The sequence below is a fragment of the Scyliorhinus torazame genome, chromosome 3 (genome assembly GCF_047496885.1).
Source record: "Scyliorhinus torazame isolate Kashiwa2021f chromosome 3, sScyTor2.1, whole genome shotgun sequence".
Classification (NCBI taxonomy): Eukaryota; Metazoa; Chordata; class Chondrichthyes; order Carcharhiniformes; family Scyliorhinidae; genus Scyliorhinus; species Scyliorhinus torazame.
In genome coordinates, this window is record NC_092709.1 from 333,992,694 (window position 1) to 334,016,715 (window position 24,022).

General features: G+C 47.6%; 1 protein-coding gene across 1 annotated transcript in view; it reads left to right on the plus strand.

Annotated features, from left to right (window-relative positions):
- Positions 1-19,694, plus strand: part of adissp (adipose secreted signaling protein) — a 171,640-nt gene extending 151,946 nt beyond the window's left edge. The window contains exon 6 of the mRNA XM_072497678.1: positions 19,219-19,694. Within this exon, the coding sequence (XP_072353779.1) occupies positions 19,219-19,319 (101 nt within the window). The 3' untranslated portion in view covers positions 19,320-19,694. The remainder of the gene's footprint in view (positions 1-19,218) is intronic.
- Positions 19,695-24,022: the final 4,328 nt, after the last annotated feature.

Genomic DNA, 24,022 nt, shown 5'->3' on the forward strand with positions numbered 1-24,022 from the left:
GAGATTTACCAGGATACTGCCTGGTCTGGAGGGCATGTCTTATGAAGAAAGGTTGAGGGAGCTAGGGCTTTTCTCACCAGGGGGCGAAGCAGGAAGAGAGGTGACTTGATAAGAGGTGTACAAGGTGATGAGAGGCATGAATAGAGTGGATAGCCAGAGACTTTTCCCCAGGGCGGAGATGGCTATTCTCGTGAATCACAAGGGGACATAATTTTAAGATGATTGGAGGAAGGTATAGGTGAGATGTCAGAGGTAGATTCTTTACACAGAGAGTGGTGGTTGCATGGAATGCACTACCAGCGGAGGTGGTGGAGTCGGAGTCATTAGGGACATTTAAGCGACTCTTGGGCAGGCACATGGACAGCAGTAAATTGAAGGGGTGTAGGTTAGGTTGATCTTGGCTTAGGATAAATGGTCGGCACAACATCATGGGCCAAAGGGCCTGTACTGTGCTCTACTGTTCTCTGTTCTAAGTTCTATGTTCTAAACCCAGTGAGAAAAACACTACAGACCAGTAAGTGTGAAATGTGAGGTGGGTTGAATGGTAGGCTTCTGAGCAAGCGGTCAGGATGTCATTTTTTTCTTTTTGGAGGGCCTATGAGGAGCAGGCCTGCAATGGGGAGACACAAGGGCCTGCGGTGGGGAGACCCAAGGGCCTGAGGTGGAGGAGCACAGAGGCCTGGGGTGTGGAAGGGACCACTGTTGAGGGAGTACAGGAACCTCTGGTAGAGGATTGGGCCTGTGTTTGAGCAGCACAGGGGCCTGCAGTGGAGAAGGGTGAACGTGGCATGGTGGTTAGCACTGCAACCTCATGGTGCCAAGGACTCTGGTTCGATTCCGACCCTGTTGTGTGGAGTTGCACATCTGTTCTGTGTCCGTGTGCGTTTCCTCCAGGTGCTCCGGTTTCCTCCAACATGTCCAAAGATGTGCAGGTTAGGTGGATTGGCCATGATCAATGTGTGGGGTTATGGGGATTGGGGGCTTGGGTAGAGTGCCCTTTCGGAGAGTAGGTGCAGACTCGATGGGCCAAATGGCCTCCTTTGCCTGTCTGGATTCTGTGGATTCTTATGTGGAGTAGCAAGGTTTCTGATATCAGTTGTTTTGAGATAAAATAAAATTGAACGAGGAGTCCACACGAAGGAGATCATTTGAGCCTACTTGGCCCTGCTTCCACAGGTAATCCACAAATCGCCTCTAACCCCCCCCCCCCCCCCCACCCGCATCACAGCAAACCCCAAGATCTCTCCTTTCCTCTAATTCCTTTCTTCCTTTAAGAAAGCACAACAGCGCCTATACTTCCCCAGTCCATCACACGAACCCGCCTCCCATCCATTGACTCCACCTACACCTCCAGCTGCCTGGGGAAAGCGGGCAGTACAATCAAAGACCCCTCCCACCCGGCTTACTCACTCTTCCAACTTCTTCCATCGGGCAGGAGATACAGAAGTCTGAGAACACACACGAACAGACTGAAAAACAGCTTCCTCACCACTGTTACCAGACTCCTAAACGACCCTCTTATGGACTGACCTGATTAATACTACACCCCTGTATGCTTCACCCGATGCCGGTGCTAATGTAGTTACATTGTGTACCTTGTGTTGCCCTATTATGTATTTTCTTTTTTTTTTTCTTTTCATGTACAGATGATCTGTTGAGCTTCTCGCAGAAAAATACTTTTCACTGTACCTCGGTACACGTGACAATAAACAGATTCAAATTCAGTTCAATTTTGGTCCCTTACTTGCCCTGTCATTGGTGACTGTGCCTTCAGCTGCTGAGGCCCCAAGCAGATCCCTCCATAAACACTCTGCCTCTCTCTCCTCTTTAAGCCCGATTTTTGGTCTGATCTTGTAGCCATCTTTTAATATCTCCTTACAATTTCAAAATTTGCAGAAATGTGGAATTATTGCGAACTTAGGTTTTCGCCCATCCACCCAGCCTGCATCTGTCCTCTTGAAATCTAACGGGTGGAATCCAGTGCTGAGAAGTGTAAAGTGATACATTTTGGCAGGAAGAATGAGGAGAGGCAACATAAGATAAAGGGCCTAATTCTGCTGGGGTGCAGGAGCAGAGAGATCCAGGGCTGGATGTGGACAAATCGTGAATGGTGGCAGGGCATATTGAGAAAATGGTGTCTTGGGCTTTATTGGTTGAATCGTAGGGTGCAAAAGCAAGGAAGTTCTGATGGATCTTTCTAAAACACTGGTTCATCCTCACTTTAGAGAGGATATGAAGGCTTTAGGGAGGGTGTGGAAAGATTCACGAGAATAGTTCCTGGGATGAGGAACGACCATTCCGTGGATAGGTTGGAGAAGGTTTCCCTTGGAGAAGAGAACGTATAAAGAAGATTTGATCGGAGGCCCTCAAGATTATGAGGGGGTGGCATGATAGCACAGTGGTTAGCACAGTTGCTTCACAGCTCCAGGGTCCCAGATTCAAATCTCGGCTTGGGTCACTGTCTGTGCGGAGTCTGCACGTTCTCCTCGCGTCTGCGTGGGTTTCCTCCGGGTGCTCCGCTTTCCTCCCACAGTCCAAAGATGTGCAGGTTAGATGGATTGGCCACGCTAAATTGCCCTTGGTGTCCAAAAAAAGGTTAGGTGGGGTTGCTGGGAAAATGAAAATCGCTTATTGTCACAAGTAGGCTTCAAATGAAGTTACTGTGAAAAGCCCCTAGTTGCCACATTCCGGCGCCTGTTCGGGGAGGCTGTTACGGGAATGGGGATAGGGTGGAGGTGTGGGCTTGAGTCGGGTGCTCTTTCCAAGGATCGGTGCTCCGCGGAGAATCGCGTGCCGGCATCGGGGGGGGGGGGGGCGCGGAGAATCGCGTGCTGGCATCGGGGGGGGGGGGGCGCCCCGGTCGCGGGGATTCTCCAGCCCGGCCCCGGGCTGAGAGAATCCCGCCCCAGAGGACTCTGATATAAGGCGATTGGTGAAAGGAGCAACAGCGATAGGAGGAAACCCGTTCTGACAAAACCAGGGGTGAGGATCTGGAATACAATCCTCGAGTAGTGTGGTGGTGGCAGACTCCATTGTGGCTCACCAGCCTCCGTGTGCAAAGCATAATCCTCTGCCATTTTTGCCTCCTCTAGCCTGATGCCACCACCAAACACATCTTCCCTTCACGCTCTCTGTCAGCATTCTGCAGAGACGGTTCCCTCCAGGATAGTTTAGTCCACTCCTCCACCGTACCTAACACCTCTCCCATCACCCATGGCACCTCCCATGCAATCGCAAAAGGTGTCACACCTGCCCCTTTACCTCTTCCATGCTTAACATTCCAGGCCCAAAACATTCGTTCCAGGTTAAGCAGCGTTTCACTTGCACCTCTTTCAATTTGGCCTACTGCGTTCGCTGCTCCCAATGTGGTCTCTATATCGGAGACCAAACGCAGGCTGGGTGATCGCATTGCTCAGCACCTTCTGTCTGTGCGCATTCAGGACCCTGACCATTCCTTTGCTTGCCATTTTAACACAAGACCCTGCTCCCATTCCCACATGTCTGTCCTTGGCCTGCTACAATGTTCCAGTGAAGCTCAACGCAAACTGGAGGAACAACATCTAATCTTCCGGTTAGGCACACTACACCCTTCCGGTCTCAACATCGAATTCAACAACTTCAGATAATTAGCTCTACCCCACCTCGACCCCTTTGTTTTCATTCCATTTCATTTTAACTGTCTTTTACCTTTTATTTCTTTCTTTATATATATTTATATATTTTCCCCCTATCTTATTCCCCTTTCCTTACCTTTTCTCCCCTTTGCTTCGCCTTCCCCCCTCCTTTTCTCATTTTACCCCTCTCCCACCCATGTCTCCCCTCCCCCCCCACATTTACATCTGTCACAGCTTACCCTCTGATTTTAGTTTCTCTGCTATCTGGCCTTTCACACTTTTTATTCTCTCTGGAGACTGCGTTCAGCACTCTTTACCCTTGGTTTCTGTGGCTATGATGTGGAGATGCCGGCGTTGGACTGGGATGGGGACAGTAAGAAGTCTTACACCAGGTTAAAGTCCAACAGGTTTGTTTGTAATCACTAGCTTTCGGAGCACTGCTCCTTCCTGAGGTGAGTCATCTGAGGAAGGAGCTGCGCTCCAAAAGCTAGTGATTCCAATCAAACCTGTTGGACTTTAACCTGGTGTTGGAAGACTTCTTTCTGTGGTTATGACTCATCTTTCATTCCCTCACCTTAATATCTCCCACTTTCTATGCCTTTTAGCTTTGACAAAGAGTAATTTGGACTCGCAACTTTAGCTCTTTTCTCTCCTTACAGATGCTGCCTGAGATTTTCCAGCATTTTCTCTTTTGGTTTCAGATTCCAGCATCTGCAGTAATTTGCTTTTATACCATTCAATGATCTGTTTGTAATTTCAACCCCACATTCCTGCCCTCAATAACGTTTCACCCCCTTGGTAATCTAGAATCTCACAGTCATACAGCACCGAAACAGGCTCTTCGGCCCACCATGTCTATGCCGACCATCCAATACCAATCTATACTGATCCCATTTACCAGCACTTGGTCCATTGCCTAATGTGCCGTTGTGATTTAAGTGCTCCTCCAGAGATTTCTTAAATGTGGTGAGAGTACCTGCCATCACCACCCCCTCAGGCAGCGTGTTCCATATTTCCATCACTCTCTGGGTGAAAGAATATTTCCTCAGGTCCCCTCCAAACCACTTACTCCTCACCTTCAACCTATGCCGTCTGGTCTTGGACACCCCTGCCATGGAGAAAAGATTCTCGCGATCTACCCTATCTATGCCTCACATTGTGGGCAGCATGGTAGCATAGTGAGTGGGCAGCATGGTAGCATAGTGATTAGCACAATTGCTTCACAGCTCCAGGGACCCAGGTTCGATTTCCAGCTTGGGTCACTGTCTATGCGGAGTCTGCACATCCTCCCCGTGTGTGCGTGGGTTTCCGCTAAGTGCTCCGGTTTCCTCCCACAGTCCAAAGATGTGCAGGTTAGGTGGATTGGCCATGCTAAATTGCCCTTAGTGTCCAAAATTTCCCTTGGTGTTGGGTGGGGTAACTGGGTTATGGGGATAGGGTGGAGGTGTGCGTTTGGGAAGGGTGCTCGTTCCAAGAGCCAGTGCAGACTCGATGGGCTGAATGGCCTCCTTCTGCACTGTAAATTCTCTGAATCTATGAAACTATTTTGTGAACCTCTATCAGATCTCCCCCCGCCCCCTCCAGCCTCCTCTGCTCCAGGGAAAACAAACCCAATCTATCCAGTCTCTCCTCCAAAGCTGAAACTTTCCATCCTAGGTAACATCCTGGTGAATTTTCTCTGCACCTCCTCCTGTGCAATCATGCCCTTCTGATGGTGTGACGACCAGAACTGCACACAATATTCCATCTGTGGCCTAACCAATGTTTTATAAAGTTGTATCAAGATCTTCCTGCTCCTACAGTCTATGCCCCGGCTAATGAAGGTGATCATTCTGTTTGCCTTCTTCACCATCCCAGCCCATCCAAAGGTTTTATTGGTCAGAATATTGAATACAGGAGTTGGGACGTCTTGTTGAATTTGTACAAGACATTGGTAAGACCTCACATGGAATACTGTGTTCAGTTCTGGTCACCCTATTATAGGAAGGATATTATTAAACTAGAAAGAGTGCAGAAGGATTTACGAGGATGCTACCAGGACGTGATGGTCTGAGTTATAAGGAGAGGCTGGATAGGCTGGGACCTTTTTCCCTGGAGTATTGGAGCCTTAAGGGTGATCTTATAGAGGTCTATAAAATAATGAGGAGCATAGATAAGGTAGGTAGTCAACATCTTTTCCCAAAGGTAGAGGAGTCTAGAACTAGAGGGCATGGGTTTAAGGTGAGTGGGGAGAAATACAAAAGAGACCAGAGGGGAAATTTCTTCTCACAGAGGCTGGTGAGCATTTGGAACTGGCTGCCAGAGGCAGTGGTAGAGGCGGGTACAATTTTAAGCAGTTAGACAGTTACATGAGGAGGGTGGGTATAGAGGGATATGGGCCAAATGCAGGCAAGTGGGACTAGCTTAGTGATAGAAGCTGGGCCGAAGGGTCTGTTTCCATGCTGTAACATCTATGACTCTGATCAATAATGCCAATTTTCATGTCATAGATTATCATAGAATTTACAGTGCAGAAGGAGGCCATTCGGCCCATCGAGTCTGCACCGGCTCTTGGAAAGAGCACCCTACCCAAGGTCAACACCGCCACCCTATCCCCATAACCCAGTAACCCCACCCAACACTAAGGGCAATTTTGGACACTAAGGGCAATTTATCATGGCCAATCCACCCATGTCCATTCACATCCATCTAGTTCTGTTTTAAATATAATCAATTATATTCAAAGTGTACTCTGCTTCCGCTGCCTTTGCAAACTCCACACGGACAGCGACCACGAGGCGGGATCGGACTTGCGTGCCGTGAGGCTGCAGTGCTACCCACTGCGTCGCCGTGCTGCCCCTATAATCCTTCTGTAATAGTGGAACCACATTAGCTGTTCTCCAGTCCTCTGGCATTATCCCTTGGCAAGAGAAGAATTAAAAATTTGGGTCAGAGCCCCAGCAATCCCCTCCCTCGCCTCCTGCAGCATCCTGGGACACAATTCATTCAGACCTGGAGATTTGTCCACTTTTAAGCCCCCCAATACCTCCAATAACTTGTCACTCCCGATGAAAATTTGCTCATGAACCTCACAATCTCTTTCCCCGAGTTCCAGACCTACATCCTCACTCTCTGGGGTCAGCCACATTGCTGTGGGTTTGGAGTCACCGGCAGGCCAGGCCAGATAGGGATACTGGATAAGGATGGCTGATAACCTTCCCTCATGGGAAACAATGATTACCCAACAAAGATCCCTGTGACATGTCTCTGCCTCTAGCCGCCCTCTATCCGTGTTGCTTTAACATCATTCACTTTAATTTTTCAGAAAGTCTCTACAGGGGCTGGTTTAGCACAGGGCTAAATCACTGGCTTTGAAAGCAGACCAAGGCAGGCCAGCAGCACGGTTCAATTGCCGTACCAGCCTCCCCGAACAGGCGCCGGAATGTGGCGACTCTGGCTTTTCACGGTAACTTCATTTGAAGCCTACTTGTGACAATAAGCGATTTTCTTTTTTTTTTCTCCTCTGCTGCCGCCTTTAGGGATCTGTGGATCTGTACACGAAGGTCCCTAAGTTCTTCAATGCTCCCTCAGATTCATTGTGTGTATCCCACCTTTATTAGACCTCACAAAGTGCACTACCTCACACTTATCAGGATTAAATTTCATCTGCCAGTGCTCTGGCCCGCTTAGGTAGAAACAAAGAAAATAGAAGCAGGAGGAGGCCATTCAGCCCTCCCAGCCTGCTCCGCCATTCATTATGATCATGGCTGATCATCATGTTCAGTACCCAGCCTTCTGTCCATCTCCAGACACTACCTGTAATCCCATGCGCTTTAACTTTACATAATAATCTGCCATGTGAGACACTGTCAATAGCCTTCTGAACTTACCGACTGATCAATATCAGTCTGTAGCCTCAGACTATCCTCCTTACAGATCCATAAAGGACAAAAGAGCGATTAGGGAGAGGGTAGGGCCTCTCAAGGATGAACAAGATCCACAAGGGTTGGAAGAGGTCCGAAATGAATATGTCTCGTCAGTATTTACTGTTGAGAAAGGCACGAATGTTAGGGAAATTGGAGAAATAAAAAGTGATGTCTTGAGGAGTGTAAATATTAAAGCGATCAAGATAGATACATCGCTGGGACCTGATGAAATGTATCCCAGGACGTTGTGGGGGGCTAGGGAGGAAATTGCCACCCCCCTAGCTGAGATATTTGAATCATCGATGGCCACAGTGGATAGTACAGTGCTAACCACTGTACTACCGTACCGTGGATGAATGTGAAATGATGCATTTTGTTAGGTAAAATCAGGGCAGGAAGATTGGAGGGTAGCAAATGTTGTGCCCTTCAAGGCTGTAGGGATAAGCCTGGAACTACAGATCGGTGAGCCTTACTTCTGTAGTGGGTAAATTGTTAGAAGGTATTCTGAGGGGCAGGATCTACAGGCATTTAGATAGGCAAGAGCTAATTCGGGAAAGTCAGCATGGCTTTGCAAGTGGAAAGTCATGTCTCACCAATTCGGTTCAGTTTTTTGAAGGGGTAACCAAAAGGTAGAAGAGGGCAATGTGGTCGACGTTCACTATATGGACTTTAGCCAAGGTACCACATGGTAGGTTGTTGCAAAACGTTAAATCTCTCAGAATCCAGGGCGAGGTAGCCAATTGGATACAAAATTGGCTTGGCGACCGAAGCCAAAAGGTAGTTGTGGAGGGTTGTTTTTCAGACTTGAGGCCTGTGACCAGCGGTGTACCTCTGGGATCGATGCGAATGTGCAGACTCCACACATGTAGTGACCCAAGCCGGGAATCAAACCTGGGACCGTGGAGCTGTGAAGCAACAGTGCTAACCACTGTACTACCGTACCGTGGATGAATGTGAAATGATGCATTTTGTTAGGTAAAATCAGGGCAGGACCTACTCAGTTAATGATATGGAGTTGGGGAGAGTTACAGAACAAAGAGATCTAGGGGTACAGGTTCATAGTTCCTTGAAGGTGGAGTCGCAGGTGGACAGGTGAAGAAGGCATTCAGCATGCGAGGTTTTATTGCTCAGAATATTGAATACAGGAGTTGGGACGTCTTGTTGAAGTTGTACAAGACATTGGTAAGGCCACACATGGAATACTGTGTTCCGTTCTGGTCACCCTATAATAGGAAGGATATTATTAAACTAGAAAGAGGGCAGAAGAGATTTACGAGGATGCAACTAGGACTTGATGGTCTGAGTTATAAGGAGAGGCTGGATAGATTGGGACGTTTTTCCCTGGAGCGTTGGAGGCTTGGGGGTGATCTTATAGAGGTCTATAAAATAATGAGGAGCATAGATAAGGTAGGTAGTCAACATCTTTTCCCAAAGGTAGAGGAGTCTAGAACTAGAGGGCATAGGTTTCAGGGGAGAGATATAAAAGAGACCAGAGAGGAAATTTCTTCAGAGGGTGGTGTGCATCTGGAATGGGCTGCCAGAGGCGGTGGTAGAGGCGATTTGTCTTTTAAAAAGCAGTTAAGACAGTTACATGGGCAGAGTGGGTAAAGAGGGACATGGGCCAAATGCGGGCAAGTGGGTCTAGCTTAGTGATAGAAACTGGGCATCATGGACCAGCTGGGCCGAAGGGCCTGTTTCCATGCTGTAAACATCTATGACTCTATGATCAATAATGCCAATTTCCGTGTCCATTCACATTCATCTCGTTCTGTTTTAAATATAATCAATTATATTCCAATATATTCAAGTATACTCTGCTTCCACTGCCTTTGGAGGAAGAGAGTTCCAAACAATCACTACCTTCTGAGAGGAAAAGGTTATCCTCATCTTAAATGGGTGACTCCTTATTTTTAGACCGTGACCCCTAGTTCTAGATTCCCTGACAAGAGGAAACATCTGCTCCATATCCACCCTGTCAATACTCCTCAGAATCTTAAAGGTTTCAATCAAGTCGTCTTAGTCTTCTAAATTCTAGGCAATAATAACCTTCTAAGCTCTAGGGGACACAAACCTAACCTCTCCAACCTTTCCTCATAACATAATCCCATCCACTCATTCCTGGTATTACTCTAGTAAAGCTTCTCTGAATTGCTTCTAATGCATTTACATCTTCCGTTAAATGACGATAGCAATATTTAAGTTTAGGCTCGGCAAATAATTAGGAAAGCAAATGGAATGTTGGCCAAATGCGGGCAAGTGGGTCTAGCTTAGTGATAGAAACTGGGCATCATGGACCAGCTGGGCCGAAGGGCCTGTTTCCATGCTGTAAACATCTATGACTCTATGATCAATAATGCCAATTTCCGTGTCCATTCACATTCATCTCGTTCTGTTTTAAATATAATCAATTATATTCCAATATATTCAAGTATACTCTGCTTCCACTGCCTTTGGAGGAAGAGAGTTCCAAACAATCACTACCTTCTGAGAGGAAAAGGTTATCCTCATCTTAAATGGGTGACTCCTTATTTTTAGACCGTGACCCCTAGTTCTAGATTCCCTGACAAGAGGAAACATCTGCTCCATATCCACCCTGTCAATACTCCTCAGAATCTTAAAGGTTTCAATCAAGTCGTCTTAGTCTTCTAAATTCTAGGCAATAATAACCTTCTAAGCTCTAGGGGACACAAACCTAACCTCTCCAACCTTTCCTCATAACATAATCCCATCCACTCATTCCTGGTATTACTCTAGTAAAGCTTCTCTGAATTGCTTCTAATGCATTTACATCTTCCGTTAAATGACGATAGCAATATTTAAGTTTAGGCTCGGCAAATAATTAGGAAAGCAAATGGAATGTTGGCAAAGGGGATAAAATATTGTTATGGGCCAGGGTTTAGAGAACCCCAGAGTGTATCATGGAGTTCACCTGACCCACAACTTTTAATAGATTGTGGTATGGGGAGCACACACGGCCCACTCTACAGGTATGGTACAGCAGAAATGGAAAAGTATTTTTTAAAGCAAAACAATGTTTATTCTATGAACTCAAGTTACCTTTTTAAAACGTACAGTAAACATCTTAGCACCATTAATTCAAATACAACCCCCAAAGACTACAACACTAAGTAATCCTTTAAGCTTTCCTTTTTAACATCCATACGACTTAAAAACAAAACCTTTATCAGAAGCACACATCAGGTTAAAGTCACGACTGAAAACATTTATAATTCTGAATTCACCAAATGATCAAGAGATAGTCTTTTGATGGCAGAGAGAACAGCAGTACACCTGCCTAGAGTAAATGCTTCAGCTCCAACACTGAAAACGAAACTAAAACACACCCTGCAGCCTGCTCAAAAACGAAAGTAAAAAGCTGACAGACCGCCCAGCTTCACCCACTCTCTCTGACATCACTGCAGTAGTAAACACCCATTTCTTAAAGGTACTCTCACATGACAATATAAGAGTTGGAAAGTCCTGCTGCAACTGAAGAGGGCATTGGTAAGGCTGCACCTGGAGTACTGTGATAAAAGCAAATGAATGCAGATGCTGGAAACTGAAACAAAACCAGAAAATTCTGCACCGAGAGAAGGGAGGTGATGTTTCGAGTCTGGATGACTCTGTCAAAGCTGGTGAGAATTGTGTACAGGTTCCATAATCTTCCTCAAGGAGGGACTTGCACTTGCAGCAGTTCAGAGAATGCCCATTCGGTTGATTGTTAGGATGGGGGTTTGTCTATGAGGAAAGGCTGGGCTTACGCTTGTAAGTTTAGGAGAATTAGAGGTGATTTTATTGAAACATAAGATCCTGAGGAGGAGGCTTGACGAGATGGATGCAGACAGGTTGTTTCCCCTTGTGGGGGAGTCTAGAACGAGGAGGGGTGTCACAGTTTCAATATAAGGGGGTCTCCCATTTAATGTGGAGATGAGGCGGAATTTCTCTCCCAGCGTCATCAATCTTTGGAATTCTGTTCCACAGAGGGCATTGGAGACTGGGCCATTGAAATTAAGGACTGAGCTAAATTTGAGATTGACACCGTGTGGAGATTGCACACTCTCCCCATGTCTGCATGGGTCTCACCCTCACAACCCAAAAAAGATGGCAGGGTGGGTGAATTGGCCATGCTAAATTGCCCCTCAATTGGTGGGGGGGGGGGGGGGATTGGGTTCTCTAAATTTATTTTTATAAATTGAGATTGATAAGGAAGTAGAAATGTGGAATTAATCCCACAATCCGATTAGCGTGATCCTATTGAATAGGGGTGCAGGCTCCAATGGCCGAATGGCCGAATCCTTCTGCTATTTTATTTATGTTCCTGTATGTACCTGAGACTTCTGGTCAGTCTGTGTGAAAATTTATTTCCTGACCTTGTCCTTTACCACCTTGGCTCCCAGTCCCACAGCACTTGTGACTGAAACAGAGACAGTACTGGTGATGAACCTTTCCAGGAAGAAAAGGATTTTTGATGTAGCGATTTGACGATTTTTCCATTTGGTGTCACATTGATGGATGTGTTGGGAACCAATGATGGGGGTGAGTCACCTGGTTAAACCGCCGGGACTGCATTCAACAGGGAATTGGCAAACCCTAACTCTCCCCACTCCTCTTCAGGAAATGCCGCAAACTGTTTAATGTCCTCTCCCCCGCCCCCCGAGCCTTTGGAGAAAGATGCTCACCGTTAAGGGAAAAAGTAAACAAACACCAAAGGAAATGTGATCTGCAAACAGCTGGGGTGCGAATTGATGAGAGAGTAACATGTGAAGGTGTGGGAGAATCTTGGCGCCGATGCTGGTACATTCACTCTAACAGCCTGCAGTGACACCTGCTGGAATCGATGGGAAAGCACTCCCAACTACCTGCCTTCCAGCACAGCACTCCCCTTCCTCTCACCACCCTAGTTTTGTGCTAACAGCCCACCCCACCTTCACCCCTCTGCGCAAAGTCCAGACTGGCTGAAGTGTGGTTCAACGTATTATTTTGCCTGAAAGCATCTGTTTACAGTTCTGTTTCTCCCTTTACTGCTCCTCCACTGAGACACACCGTGTGGGCACCCTATACCTGTTGGTATTCTTCACAATCAGCCCAAGCAACAAAGCCGAGGCCATGCTGGCTGCCCGTCCTCGGTCATTCCAGGGGCATGAAGGGTCAACCACAAAAGGTGGGACCAGAACCCCCCACACGGCTGGCAGGTTTTTCTCCCCGAAGGACATTTGGGGCAGCACGGTAGCATTGTGGATAGCACAATTGCTTCACCGCTCCAGGGTCCCAGGTTCGAGTCCCGGCTTGGGTCACTGTCTGTGCGGAGTCTGCACGTCCTCCCCGTGTCTGCGTGGGTTTCCTCCGGGTGCTCCGGTTTCCTCCCACAGTCCAAAGATGTGCAGGTTAGGTGGATTGGCCATGATAAATTGCCCTTAGTGTTCAAAATTGCCCTTAGTGTTGGGTGGGGGTTACTGGGTTATGGGGATAAGGTGGAGGTGTTGACCTTGGGTAGGGTGCTCTTTCCAAGAGCCGGTGCAGACTCGATGGGCCGAATGGCATCCTTCTGCACGGTAAATTCTATGATAATCTATGATGCGCAATCCTTCTTTCACCCTTCTCCATTTCCCTTTATCGGCAAATCCCTCCGCTCCTTTCTTCCTCGCTATTTACCCCAGCCATTCCCTGTGACGGTGAGTTCCACATTCTCACCATGTTTTACTGGAAGACCTTTCTCCTGAATATCCAATTGGATTTGTTAGCGGCCGTCTTGTATTTATGGACTCATCCGGAAGTGGAAACTGCTTCTCCACCTATCAAACCCATTCACAATGTTAAAGACTCCATCAGGCCGTTTCTCAGTCTCTCCTTTGTGTGAGAGAAACGAAGCCCAGGGTATCCCAATAGTCAGACCCTCTTTCTTCAGTGCCTTTTATGTCAATTTTTGAAATATGATCTAGGTGCGGGGCAATCGGTTTCAATAAATTCAACATAACGGGCGGGATTCTCCCATGCAGCTCCCGTATGGGAGAATCGCCATTCGCGCCATTATTTCCAGTGGCGCCGGTCGGACGCTGTCGGCGATTCTCCGAGGAGCGGAGCGTTTGGCGCGGCACCGGTCGCGGGCCGCTGTCCGTGGCCGGGCCGCTGATTCTCCGGCCTTGATGGGCCGAGCGGCTGCGCGGAAACGGCAGAGTCCCGCCGGTGAGAACTCCGCGCGTAGGGTCGGGGGCGGCCTGTGGGGGGGGGGGTTCCTTCACCAGGGGGGCCTCCAATGGGGTCTGGGCCACAATCGGGGCCCACCAATCGTCAGGCCAGCCTCTCCAGCCCCAGCCCTATTTTATTACGCAGCCGGCCCCTGAACCCTCACGCCATGTTGCGTCGGGGCCGGCGGGTTGAAGAAGTCCCCCGCGCATTCACTGGTTGGTGCGGCCCAACTGCGTGTGCGCAGGTTGGCGTGGCCGCCACTGCACATGCGTGGATTGGTGCCGCCCCCAGTGCGCACCAGGAGGTGAGGCTGGAGCGGCGTGAACTGCTCCAGTGCCGTGCTGGCCCGCTGTGGGGGCCAGAATCGCTAGTGCCCGTGCCCTTGTCACGCCGTCGTGAAACGCGATGGCGATCACGACAGCGCGGACACTCTCTCCCGCGATCGGAGAATCGCGCCCAACATCTTTACTTTTCAATTCTATTCCACTAGAAATGGATCTCCATGCTTTGTATTTTTTATGGCTTTGCCACTTTTAATGATTTTTGAATTGAGGCTGTGTGGTAGTCACCACTGATGTATATATTGTATATAGAGGATGTCGGTGTAGGTTGCTTTACGGTACGGGGGTAGTTCCCTGCCTGCTGGCTCCGCCCAGTAGGCGGAATATAAATGTGTGCTCCTCGTACAGCAGCCATTTCGCCAGCTGCTGTAGGAGGCCACACATCTTAGTGTAATAAAACCTCGATTGCATCCAACTCTCGTCTTTTTGTAATTGATCGTACATCAGGCTTCACGTTTACTTCCAAGCTTCTGGGGGAAAAGCAGCTTTCATCATCATATCACAGAATTTACAGTGCAGAAGGAGGCCATTCAGCCCATCACGTCTGCACCGGCCCTTGGAAAGAGCTTTCAAATTCTCTTCTGTCAGAAGCTAGGGCCTTGAAGAACAAACTTTGAAGGAGGCGTCTGAAGCCAAAGAAGGCTATTTATTGGGAAAGTTTAACCATGTGAATGTGAAAGGAGTGACCTAAAAAAATAAACAATGGGTGAAGTTTTCCGGCCAATCCTGCCAGCAGGAAAGAATCCCTACAATGGAGATGGAGGCCATTCGGCCCATCGATTCTGCACCGACCCTCAAAGAGCACTCTAGCCTGGTCCGCTCCCCTGTCCTATCCCCGCAACCCCATCCTAATCTTTGGATTCTAGACAACCTTGGCATGGCCAATCCACCTAACCTGCACATCTTTGGACTGTAGGAGGAAACGGAGCACCCGGAGGAAACCCACGCAGACACTGGGAGAACGTGCAGACTCCACAGTCACCCAAGGCCAGAATTGAAACCGAGTCCTGGCGCTGTGAGGCAGTAGTGCTAGCCACTGCTACCGTGCCACGGCTGAGGGTACAAACAACAGGAAAATCCGCGGAGGATCGGCAATTTCGGGCCGTCTCTGTGACCGCAAACCATGTCGCCAGGGATGGAGTGGGGGAAGGGGTTTAAAAATTTATTTTTGGGCAGTGATAATTTAAGTTACTTGGAAGAATGATTGCTATAAAGCTGTAAAAATGATTTGTGATTTGGTTAGTTCATTGACTAGATATGATGCTGAAATGGTGCAAAATTTTCAGATTATAAAATGTTGGGGCAGGATTCTCCCCATCTTGGGCAGGACGGCCAGGGGGTCGTTATGGTGCACCCCCCCCCCCCCACACACACACGATCAGCACACCCCAACCCTCCCAGACACCCCCCCCCCCCCCCCTACCCTCTTGCCCCTGGACTCCCTGGAATTATCTTTTCAAAGGGCTCAGGACTTACTCCAGGCAGAGCACTGCAGTACCTCTTCTGGCCACTACGCTGCTGTGCCTGGCCAGGTTGATCAACACAGGGTCGGAAGAAGTCCCGTCCACTGCCAATCAACGATCAAGTGAACGGGTTAAATGGCAGTGGGAGTTAAGAGGGTCAGCAGCTGCGCGTTAGGTGCCGACTGTGAGACGGCAAGCACTGATCGCGCGCCAACCTCAAAATTTTGCACTTGACGTTGAATTTTCCATTTGTTGACCTGAAATGCAAAAATCGTGAGATAATAAATGATATGGATGGGAAGAACATGCATATCACCAGAGGTATGTGTTGGATTTGTCTTCTTATGGATGTTTATGAATATGTTTTGCAATGTGGCCAACCTACTTCAGTGTCACCACCACCAAATTAATTTGCCACATTTTAAAGTGTTAAGAAGTCAACGTCTGGGATTTTCTACATGTTCACCTCTGGATTGCGCAGCGTTGCGGCGAATGTTAACAGTGGAATGTGGCAATACATCATCTAGTACACTGGTGGTGTAATGGCATTGTCACTGGACTGGTGATCCAGAGACCCAGGGTGATGCTCTGGGTGCCTAGGGATTACAGCAGGTTTATTTTAGTATTCAATTGGAATTTCACAGGTTAGGTGAATTGGCCAATGATAAATTGCCCTTAATGTCCAAAATTGCCCTTGGTGTTGGGTGGAGGTGTTGAGTTTGGGTAGGGTGTTCTTTCCAAGAGCCGGTGCAGACTCAAAGGGCCGAATGGCCTCCTTCTGCACTGTAAATTCAATGATAATTTATGATTAATCTAGGACAAAGGTTCGGCACAACATCGTGGGCCGAAGGGCCTGTTCTGTGCTGTATTTTTCTATGTTCACCATTTGCTGTGGTGTGATTTGAACCCAGGTCCCCAAGGCATTAACCTAGGTGTCGGGATTACTAGCCCAGTGATACACCACTGTGCCTCTGCCTCCCCCTGATGGTGAAATTTAACTTCAATCTGGAATTAAAAGTCTAATGATGACCATGAAACCATTATCGGTTGTCTTAAAAACTAATCTGGCATCTTACCTGGTCTGGCCGACATGTGACTCCAGACCCACAGCAATGTGGTTGACTCTTAAATGCCCTCTGAAATGGCCTAGAGGGTGCTGCAGCATAGTGGTTGTGCTACTGCACGAGTAATTCAGAGGCCTGAATTAATGATTCCAGTCTCACCACAGATAATTTAAGTTAAATTAAAAAGCTAGCATTAGTAACAGTGACCAAAAAGCCACTGATTGATATAAACACTAATCTGGTCACACTGGGAAACGTTTGTGAAGCACAGGCTTTACCAGTGACACCTACATCCTGTGAAGTGAATTTTTTTAACCAGTTGCTTGTTATCAGCGGGTCATCAGCTTTGATTTCAAAGCATAAAACCTTATTTTGATGTACTTGCTCTTGTTGCCTTTGAGGAGACAGCGATTGGTATATATTTCTCTCTTTTAATGCCAAATACTGAAGGCCATCTAACCATGTCATCCCGGATTTTTTTAGTTTTTAAGATTATAAAAGTTATTGCTGAAGGAAGTGACATGTCAAAGCTTTTCATCTCTCACTCATCAGAACACTTGGCAAGAATACCGATATGAGGGGAAACAGCCATTGCTGACTCGTTCCTCAAGGTAATCTGCATTAACCAATCAAGGTCAAACATCCTGGTTCAAATTTCAAACAATGCTTGGCAGCTAACTGGCAGTCACCTGGTGCATTCTCTATTGCAACCCCTCCACCACTCAGAATCTCCAACCAATCAGCACTTTCTCCTCATACAGCATAAATTGTTATTTTCCCCTCATATCGGTATTCCTGCAAAGTGTCCGAATGAGTGAAAGACAAAAAAGGCTTCAGCATGTCTCTTTCTTCAACAATACTCCAGTTCTGTATTACCAAACGACCAGGGGAAGACTCTTTCCTTGGATATTAGTGTTGTCTTTGTCTCAGTCTCAGCCATTCTCTCTGACAAATCACCCCATGGAGGGGCAGCACGGTGGTGCAGTGGTTAGCACTGCTGCCTCACAGCACTGAGGTCCTAGATTGGATCCCGGCCCTGGGTCACTGTCCGTGTGGAGTTTGCACATTCTCCCCATGTGTGTGTGTTGGTTTCACCCCCACAACCCAAAGATGTGCAGGGTAGGTGGATTGGCCGCGTGGTAAATGGCCCCTGAATTGGGGGGGGGGGGGGGGGGAATTGGATACTCTTTTTTTTTTTAATTTAAAAAAAATTTTAAACTCCCCATGGAGGAACACCCTGCTCAAATCTCTTAATGACCATTTTCAGTTGATAATTCCTCACTGGGCTCTGGGGTGATGGACAGCAGCAAGATTCCGAAAGATGACATTTTTATATAGCATCTTTCATGACCTCTGGACGTTCTAAAGTGTTTTCAAGCCAAGGCCATTCAAGTGTAACCAGTGTTCTAATGTAAAGTGAGACAGCCAAGGGAGCCAGATGACCAGCTAATCTGTCCTAGTGACGCGCGGTGAAGGATAGGTGTCCGCTAAGACATGGCTGAACTTCTCTATTTCTCAAATAATGCCGACAGAGCGTTGACATTGAACAGATTTTGTGAGGTTGCCCTCAGACTGTGTGCTCAAGTAGTCTGAGTGGGAGTTGAAAACATGAGCTGCTTTCGCAGTTTATCTTATGATTGACCGAGCAAAAATGTTACAAATATGCGGGAGCAAGAAAATCCCGGCTCTGTCCACACTGCAGCGCCGAGGGAGTGCGGCACTGTGACAGAGGAGCCGCCTTTCAGGTCAAACGTAAAAACCGAGCCTCAGTCTGTCCTCGAAGGAGGATGCAAAGAATCCTCCTGGTGCTGTTTCTAAGAATAATAGGAGAATTCTCAATGTGGGTACTGATTGGACTGGCACATTTCCCACATTATTACAGTGGAGACGCCAGTACATAATTGGCTGCGCAGTTCTATGGGAACACGTCTGGGTTGTTAGAGGTGGGACAGAAACTTAAGCCTTTCCTTCAAGTCTTTCAAGGAGCCAGCAGTGACACAATGGGCAGAAAGGTCTTTCTCTGCACTGGAAGCATGTCTGCTCGTTCTATATGTTTAATTGAAAAGGGCAGCATACAGGCTCACGGTGTCAGCTAGTTCCATGTAGTCCCAGCACGGTTGCACAAGTGGATAGCACTGTGGCTTCACAACGCCAGGGTCCCAGGTTCGATTTCCCGCCGGGTCACTGTCTAGCCGGAGTCTGCACATTCTACCCATGTCTGTGTGAGTTTCCTCCGGGTGCTCCGGTTTCCTCTCACAGTCCAAAGATGTGCAAGTTAGGTGGATTGGCCATGATAAATTGCCCTTAGTGACCAAAAAGTTTAGGAGGGGTTATTGGGTTATGGGGATAGGGTGGAAGTGAGGGCTTAAGTGCAGACTCGATGGGCCGAATGGCCTCCTTCTGCACTGTATGTTCTATGTTCATGAACAGTTTATTCAAATAATAATCTTTATTATTGTCAAAAGTAGGCTTCCATTAACAGTGCAATGAAGTTACTGTCAAAATCCCCTAGCTGCCGCACTCTGGCGCCTGATCAGGTACATTGAGGGAGAATTCTGAATGTCCAATTCACCTAACAAGCATGTCGTTCGGGACTTGAATACCCATGGAACCTACCATTCCTGTCTTTTGTCTTTGTGTTTCAGACCGGCTCCATGGAACCCCCATGCTGTTGGAAGGCGTCAAGTGCATAGGCACAGAACCAGAGTACGACTCCGAGCAAAGTGACTGGCAGGGATTTGACTAGCAGACACCAGGGCACTGTGCTCCTTTCAACTACGAAGCCACGCCGTGTTACCACACAATGCTGTGCACGCTAAGCTGTGAAATAACTTGCAAAGTTTAACTATAACCGAAGATTGATCTATCTCGCTCTCCCTCTTTATTTTGGTACTTCAGTATTCTGCTTGTAAATGTAATGCCCCTTTGGGAGTTCAGTTTAAAAAGTGTGACGGAAACTTCAACAACTGTCGAGCCTTTCAAAATTCTGAGTGGGGACTGTCTGCGTTGCCACACATGGAATGAATCTGGGGATATATGCATTGAATGTACAATGGAGTACAATGCGGATTGTGTTTATTTTGTCATATTGGAGAAATAAATAAATGAAATCCATTCTTAATGAGCTTGTGTTTATTTTAACTTCCCATCACTATCAGAATGTCTTTAGTCGGGAGATGTGGGTGTCTGTGGCAAGGCTAGCATTTATCGCCCACCAGGTTTTGTCCTTGACAAGTGGTGAGCTGCCGCTTTGAATTCAATTGAACAGCTTGCAAGGCCATTTCAGAGGGCAGCCATGTTGCTTTGGGCCTTGAAGCACAAATGAGGCCAGACCCAGGTAAGGACAGCAGATTTCCTTTCCTAAGGGGCATTATTCAGCCAGATGGGGTTTTCTGACGGTCCAGTCGCTTTATAGTCACGGTTACTGGTACTTGATTTTTAGTCTGAATTTTTATTTCATTAACTGAACTTCCTTAGTTGCTGTGTAGGGTTGGAACTCGTGTCTCTGGATCATTTGTCCAGGCCTCTGGATTACTAATTCAGTAAAATAACTATTCTGTTACTGTACCCTGTTGAAAGAAATGGAGAATTTAATTTAAAGTTCTTGTGCAGCTTTAACAACTTTGGACATGAGAGAAACAAATTGCAATTCGCAAACAAGCATAAATCGCAAAGTTTTAACATCGTTACAGTTCAAACTTTCTCATATTTATCATAACCGCCAAGTTTTGGGAACATTGGTTTTTGCAACAATTCATCTTTTCAACGACTGTTTTGCCATTTTTCAATTTCCCCAGTGTTAACATCAACAACCCTTTTTGAATCAGGCTTTCATTCTTCACACGATCAGAGAATTGTTACAGCGCAGTCGGGAGAATTCAGAATGTCCAATTCACCTAACAAGCACGTCTTTCAGGACTTGTGGGAGGAAACCGGAGCACCCAGAGGGAACCCACGCGAACACAGGGAGAATGTGCAGACTTCGCCCAAGCCGGGAATCGAACCTGGGACACTGGCGCTGTGAAGCAACAGTGCTAACCTCGAGTGCAGGCAGAGCCAGATTTCACAATAGCAGAATCCCTACAGTGCAGAAGGAGGCCATTCAGACCATCGAGTCAGCACTGACCCTTCGAAAGAGCACCCACTCCCCTGCCCTCGCCCCGCAACCCCGCCTAACCTGCACATTTCAAGGGGCAATTTAGCACGGCCAATCCACCTAACCTGCACAACTTTGGGACCGTGGGAGGAAACCGGAACACCCGGAGGAAACCCACACAGACGGGGAGAGCGTGCAAACTCCACACAGACAGTAACCCATGGAATTGAACCCGGGACCCTGGCGCTGTAAGGCAGCAGTGTTAACTACTGTGGGTGTTCGATGGCACCAAGTGCGGTTCAGCTGCGCAGGAGAGGAGGAAGAAGAAAGGAAGAGCAATAGTGCATACAGACCAGGAGCATTGAGTAGGCCACTCGGCCCTCGAGCCTGCGGCATCTATTCAATAAGATCATGGCAGATCCGATTGTAACTTCAACCCCACATTCGTGCCTCACCCCCCCCATAACCTTTCACCCCCTTGTTATTCAAGAATATCCAGCTCCGCCTTAAAAATATTCAAAGGCTGTGCTTCCGCTGCCTTTTGAGAAAGAGAGTTTCAGAGACTCACTACCCTCTGAGTGGAAAGAATTCTCCTCATATCCACCTTAAATGAGCGCTCACTTATTAAGCAGTGATAGGGGATTCGTTAGTTCGGGGAATAGACTGGCATTTCTGTGCCTGTAGTCGTGACTCCAGGATGGTACGTTGCCTCCCTGGTGCCAGGGTCAAAGACATCACCGAATAACTACAGAACATTCTTCGGGGGTGGGGAGGGTGAACAGCCTCGGCCTCATTGGTACCAATATTTTAGTTAGAAAGGGGGATGGGATCCTGCAGACAGAATGTAGGGGGATTGGTGGTAAATTAGCAAGCAGGACCTTGTGAAAATGAGCACAGAAATAGGAGATGAATACGTGGTTGGAAAGGTGGTGCAGGAGGGCAAGCTTTAGATTCCAGAGTCGCCCTGGGGTGGAGGATGGCAACTGTACAAGTGGATGGGCTGCACCTGAACAGAGCAGGGACTGAGTTCTGGAGTCAGAGGTTTACAGCATAGAAACAGGCCCTTTTCAGCCCAACTTGTCCAGCTTTTACCACTAAGCTCCAATTGCCCGATAGCACAACTGTAGAGAATAGTAAGTTAATAGGTGGAGTCGGAGCAAGGGAGAAAGTAATCCTGTCTAAATCCGGGTTAGTGTGCATGTATGTCAATGCATGGAGTGTAGTAAATACGATCAGGGAGTTACTGACCGTGTGCTGGAGAAAGAGGACGTCACAGAGGGTTCAAAGACAGATTCAAGGAACAGAAAAGGGTGCAGTTAGGTTGCGCGATGTGGCCTGTAGACAAGAGAAGAGTTGTTTTCTTTTTATTCATCTAAGGGATGTGGGTTTTGCTGGCTAGGCCAGCATTTATTGCCTGTTCCTAATTGCCCTCTGAGAAGGTGGTGGTGAGCTGCCTTCTTAAACCGCTACAGTCCATGTGGTGTAGGTACACCCATTGTGCTGTTAGAGAAGGAGTTCCATGATTTTGACCGGCGACATTGAAGGAACAGGGATATCTTTCCAAGTCTGGGTGGTGAGTGACTTGGAGGGGAAGCTCCAGGTGGTGGGGTTCCCAGGTATTTGTTGTCCAGGTCCTTCGTGATGATATTGGTCGTGGGTTTGGAAAGTGTGGTCGGAGGAGGCTTGGTGAATTACTGCAGTGCATCTTGTAGATGTACACATGGCTGCCGCTGTTCATCGGTGGTGGAGGACATGGTGCCAATCAAATTGGCTGCTTTGTCCTGGATGGTGTCAAAGCTCTTGAGTATTGGTGGAGGCAAATAGAGTGTATCCCATCACACTCCTGATTTGTGCCTAGTGATTCAGGAGGTGAGTTACTTGTCGCAAGGTTCCTCTTGTAGCCACAGTATTTATATGGCAGAACCAGTTTAAGTTTCTGGTCCATAGTAATTGCCAGGATGTTGATTGTGGGGGATTCAGCAATGGAAATACAATTAAATTGCATGGAGCGATGGCTACATTCTCTCTTGTTCGAGATGGTCATTGTCTGACACTTGCTGGCGCAAATGTTACTTCCCACTTGTCAGCCCAAGCCGGACTATTGTCCAGGCCTTGCTGCATTTTGATGTGGACTGTTTTAGTATCTGAGGAGTCGTGAATGGTGCTGAACATTGTGCAATCATCTGTGAACATCCTCACTTCTAATTTTATGATGGAGGGAAGGTCATAGATGAAGCAGCTGAAGATGGTTGGACCCAGGACACTACCCTGAGGAACTCCTGCAGTGATGTCCTGGAGCTGAGATGATTGACCTCCAAACACCACAACCTTTGTGCCAGGTATGATTCCAATCAGTGGAGAGTTTTCCCCCTGATTCCCATTGACTCCAGTTTAGCTAGGGCTCCTTGATGCCATACTCAAGTCATATGCTGCCTTGATGTTAAGGGCAGTCACTCTCGCTTCACCTCTGGCATTCAGCTCTTTTGTCCATGTTTGAACCAAGGCTGGAATGAACCAAGGCTGTAATGAAGTCAGGAAATAAGTGGCCCAGGCAGAACTAGTCGGAAGATTCATAGAATCATCACAGAATTTACAGTGCAGAAGGAGGCATTTGGCCCATCGAGTCTGCACTGGCCCTTGGGAAAAGCACCCGATCTAAGCCCATACATCCGCCTCATCCCCCTAACCCAGCAACTCCACCTCATCTAACCTTTGCTTTGGACACTAAGGGCAATTTAACATAGCCAATCCACCTAACCCACGCGTCTTTGGACTTGTGGGAGGAAACCGGAGCACCCGGAGGAAACCCACGCAAACACGGAATTAAAAGCCTATTGTCATAAAAACCCATTGATTCACTAATGCCCTTTAGGGAAGGAAATCTGCCGTCATTATCTGGACTGACTTACATGTAACTCCAGATCCACAGCAATGTGGTTGCTCTTAACTACCCGTCAAGGGCAATTAGGGATGGGCAATAAATGCTGGCACAGCCTGCATCCCATGAACAAATAACTTGGGTGTACTGTGAGCACTTCTGGGCACCACATCTTGGGAAGGATACTTTGGCCTTCGAGGGAGTGCAGTGAAGATGATACTTGGATACAGGGGTTAAGTTACGACGCGAGGTCACACAAATTAGGCCTGCTTTTGCTAGAATTTAGGAGTTTAGGGAGGGAACTGATTGAAGGTATTAACAGGGAAAGACCGGGTACAGAAAGACAAACTATTTCCACTGGTTGGAGATTCTAAAACTAGGACCATATTCTAAAATTTAGGGCTAAACCATTCGGGAGAGATGTTGAGAAGAGCTTCTTCACTCAGAGGGTGGTAGAGGTTTGGAATTCTCTCCC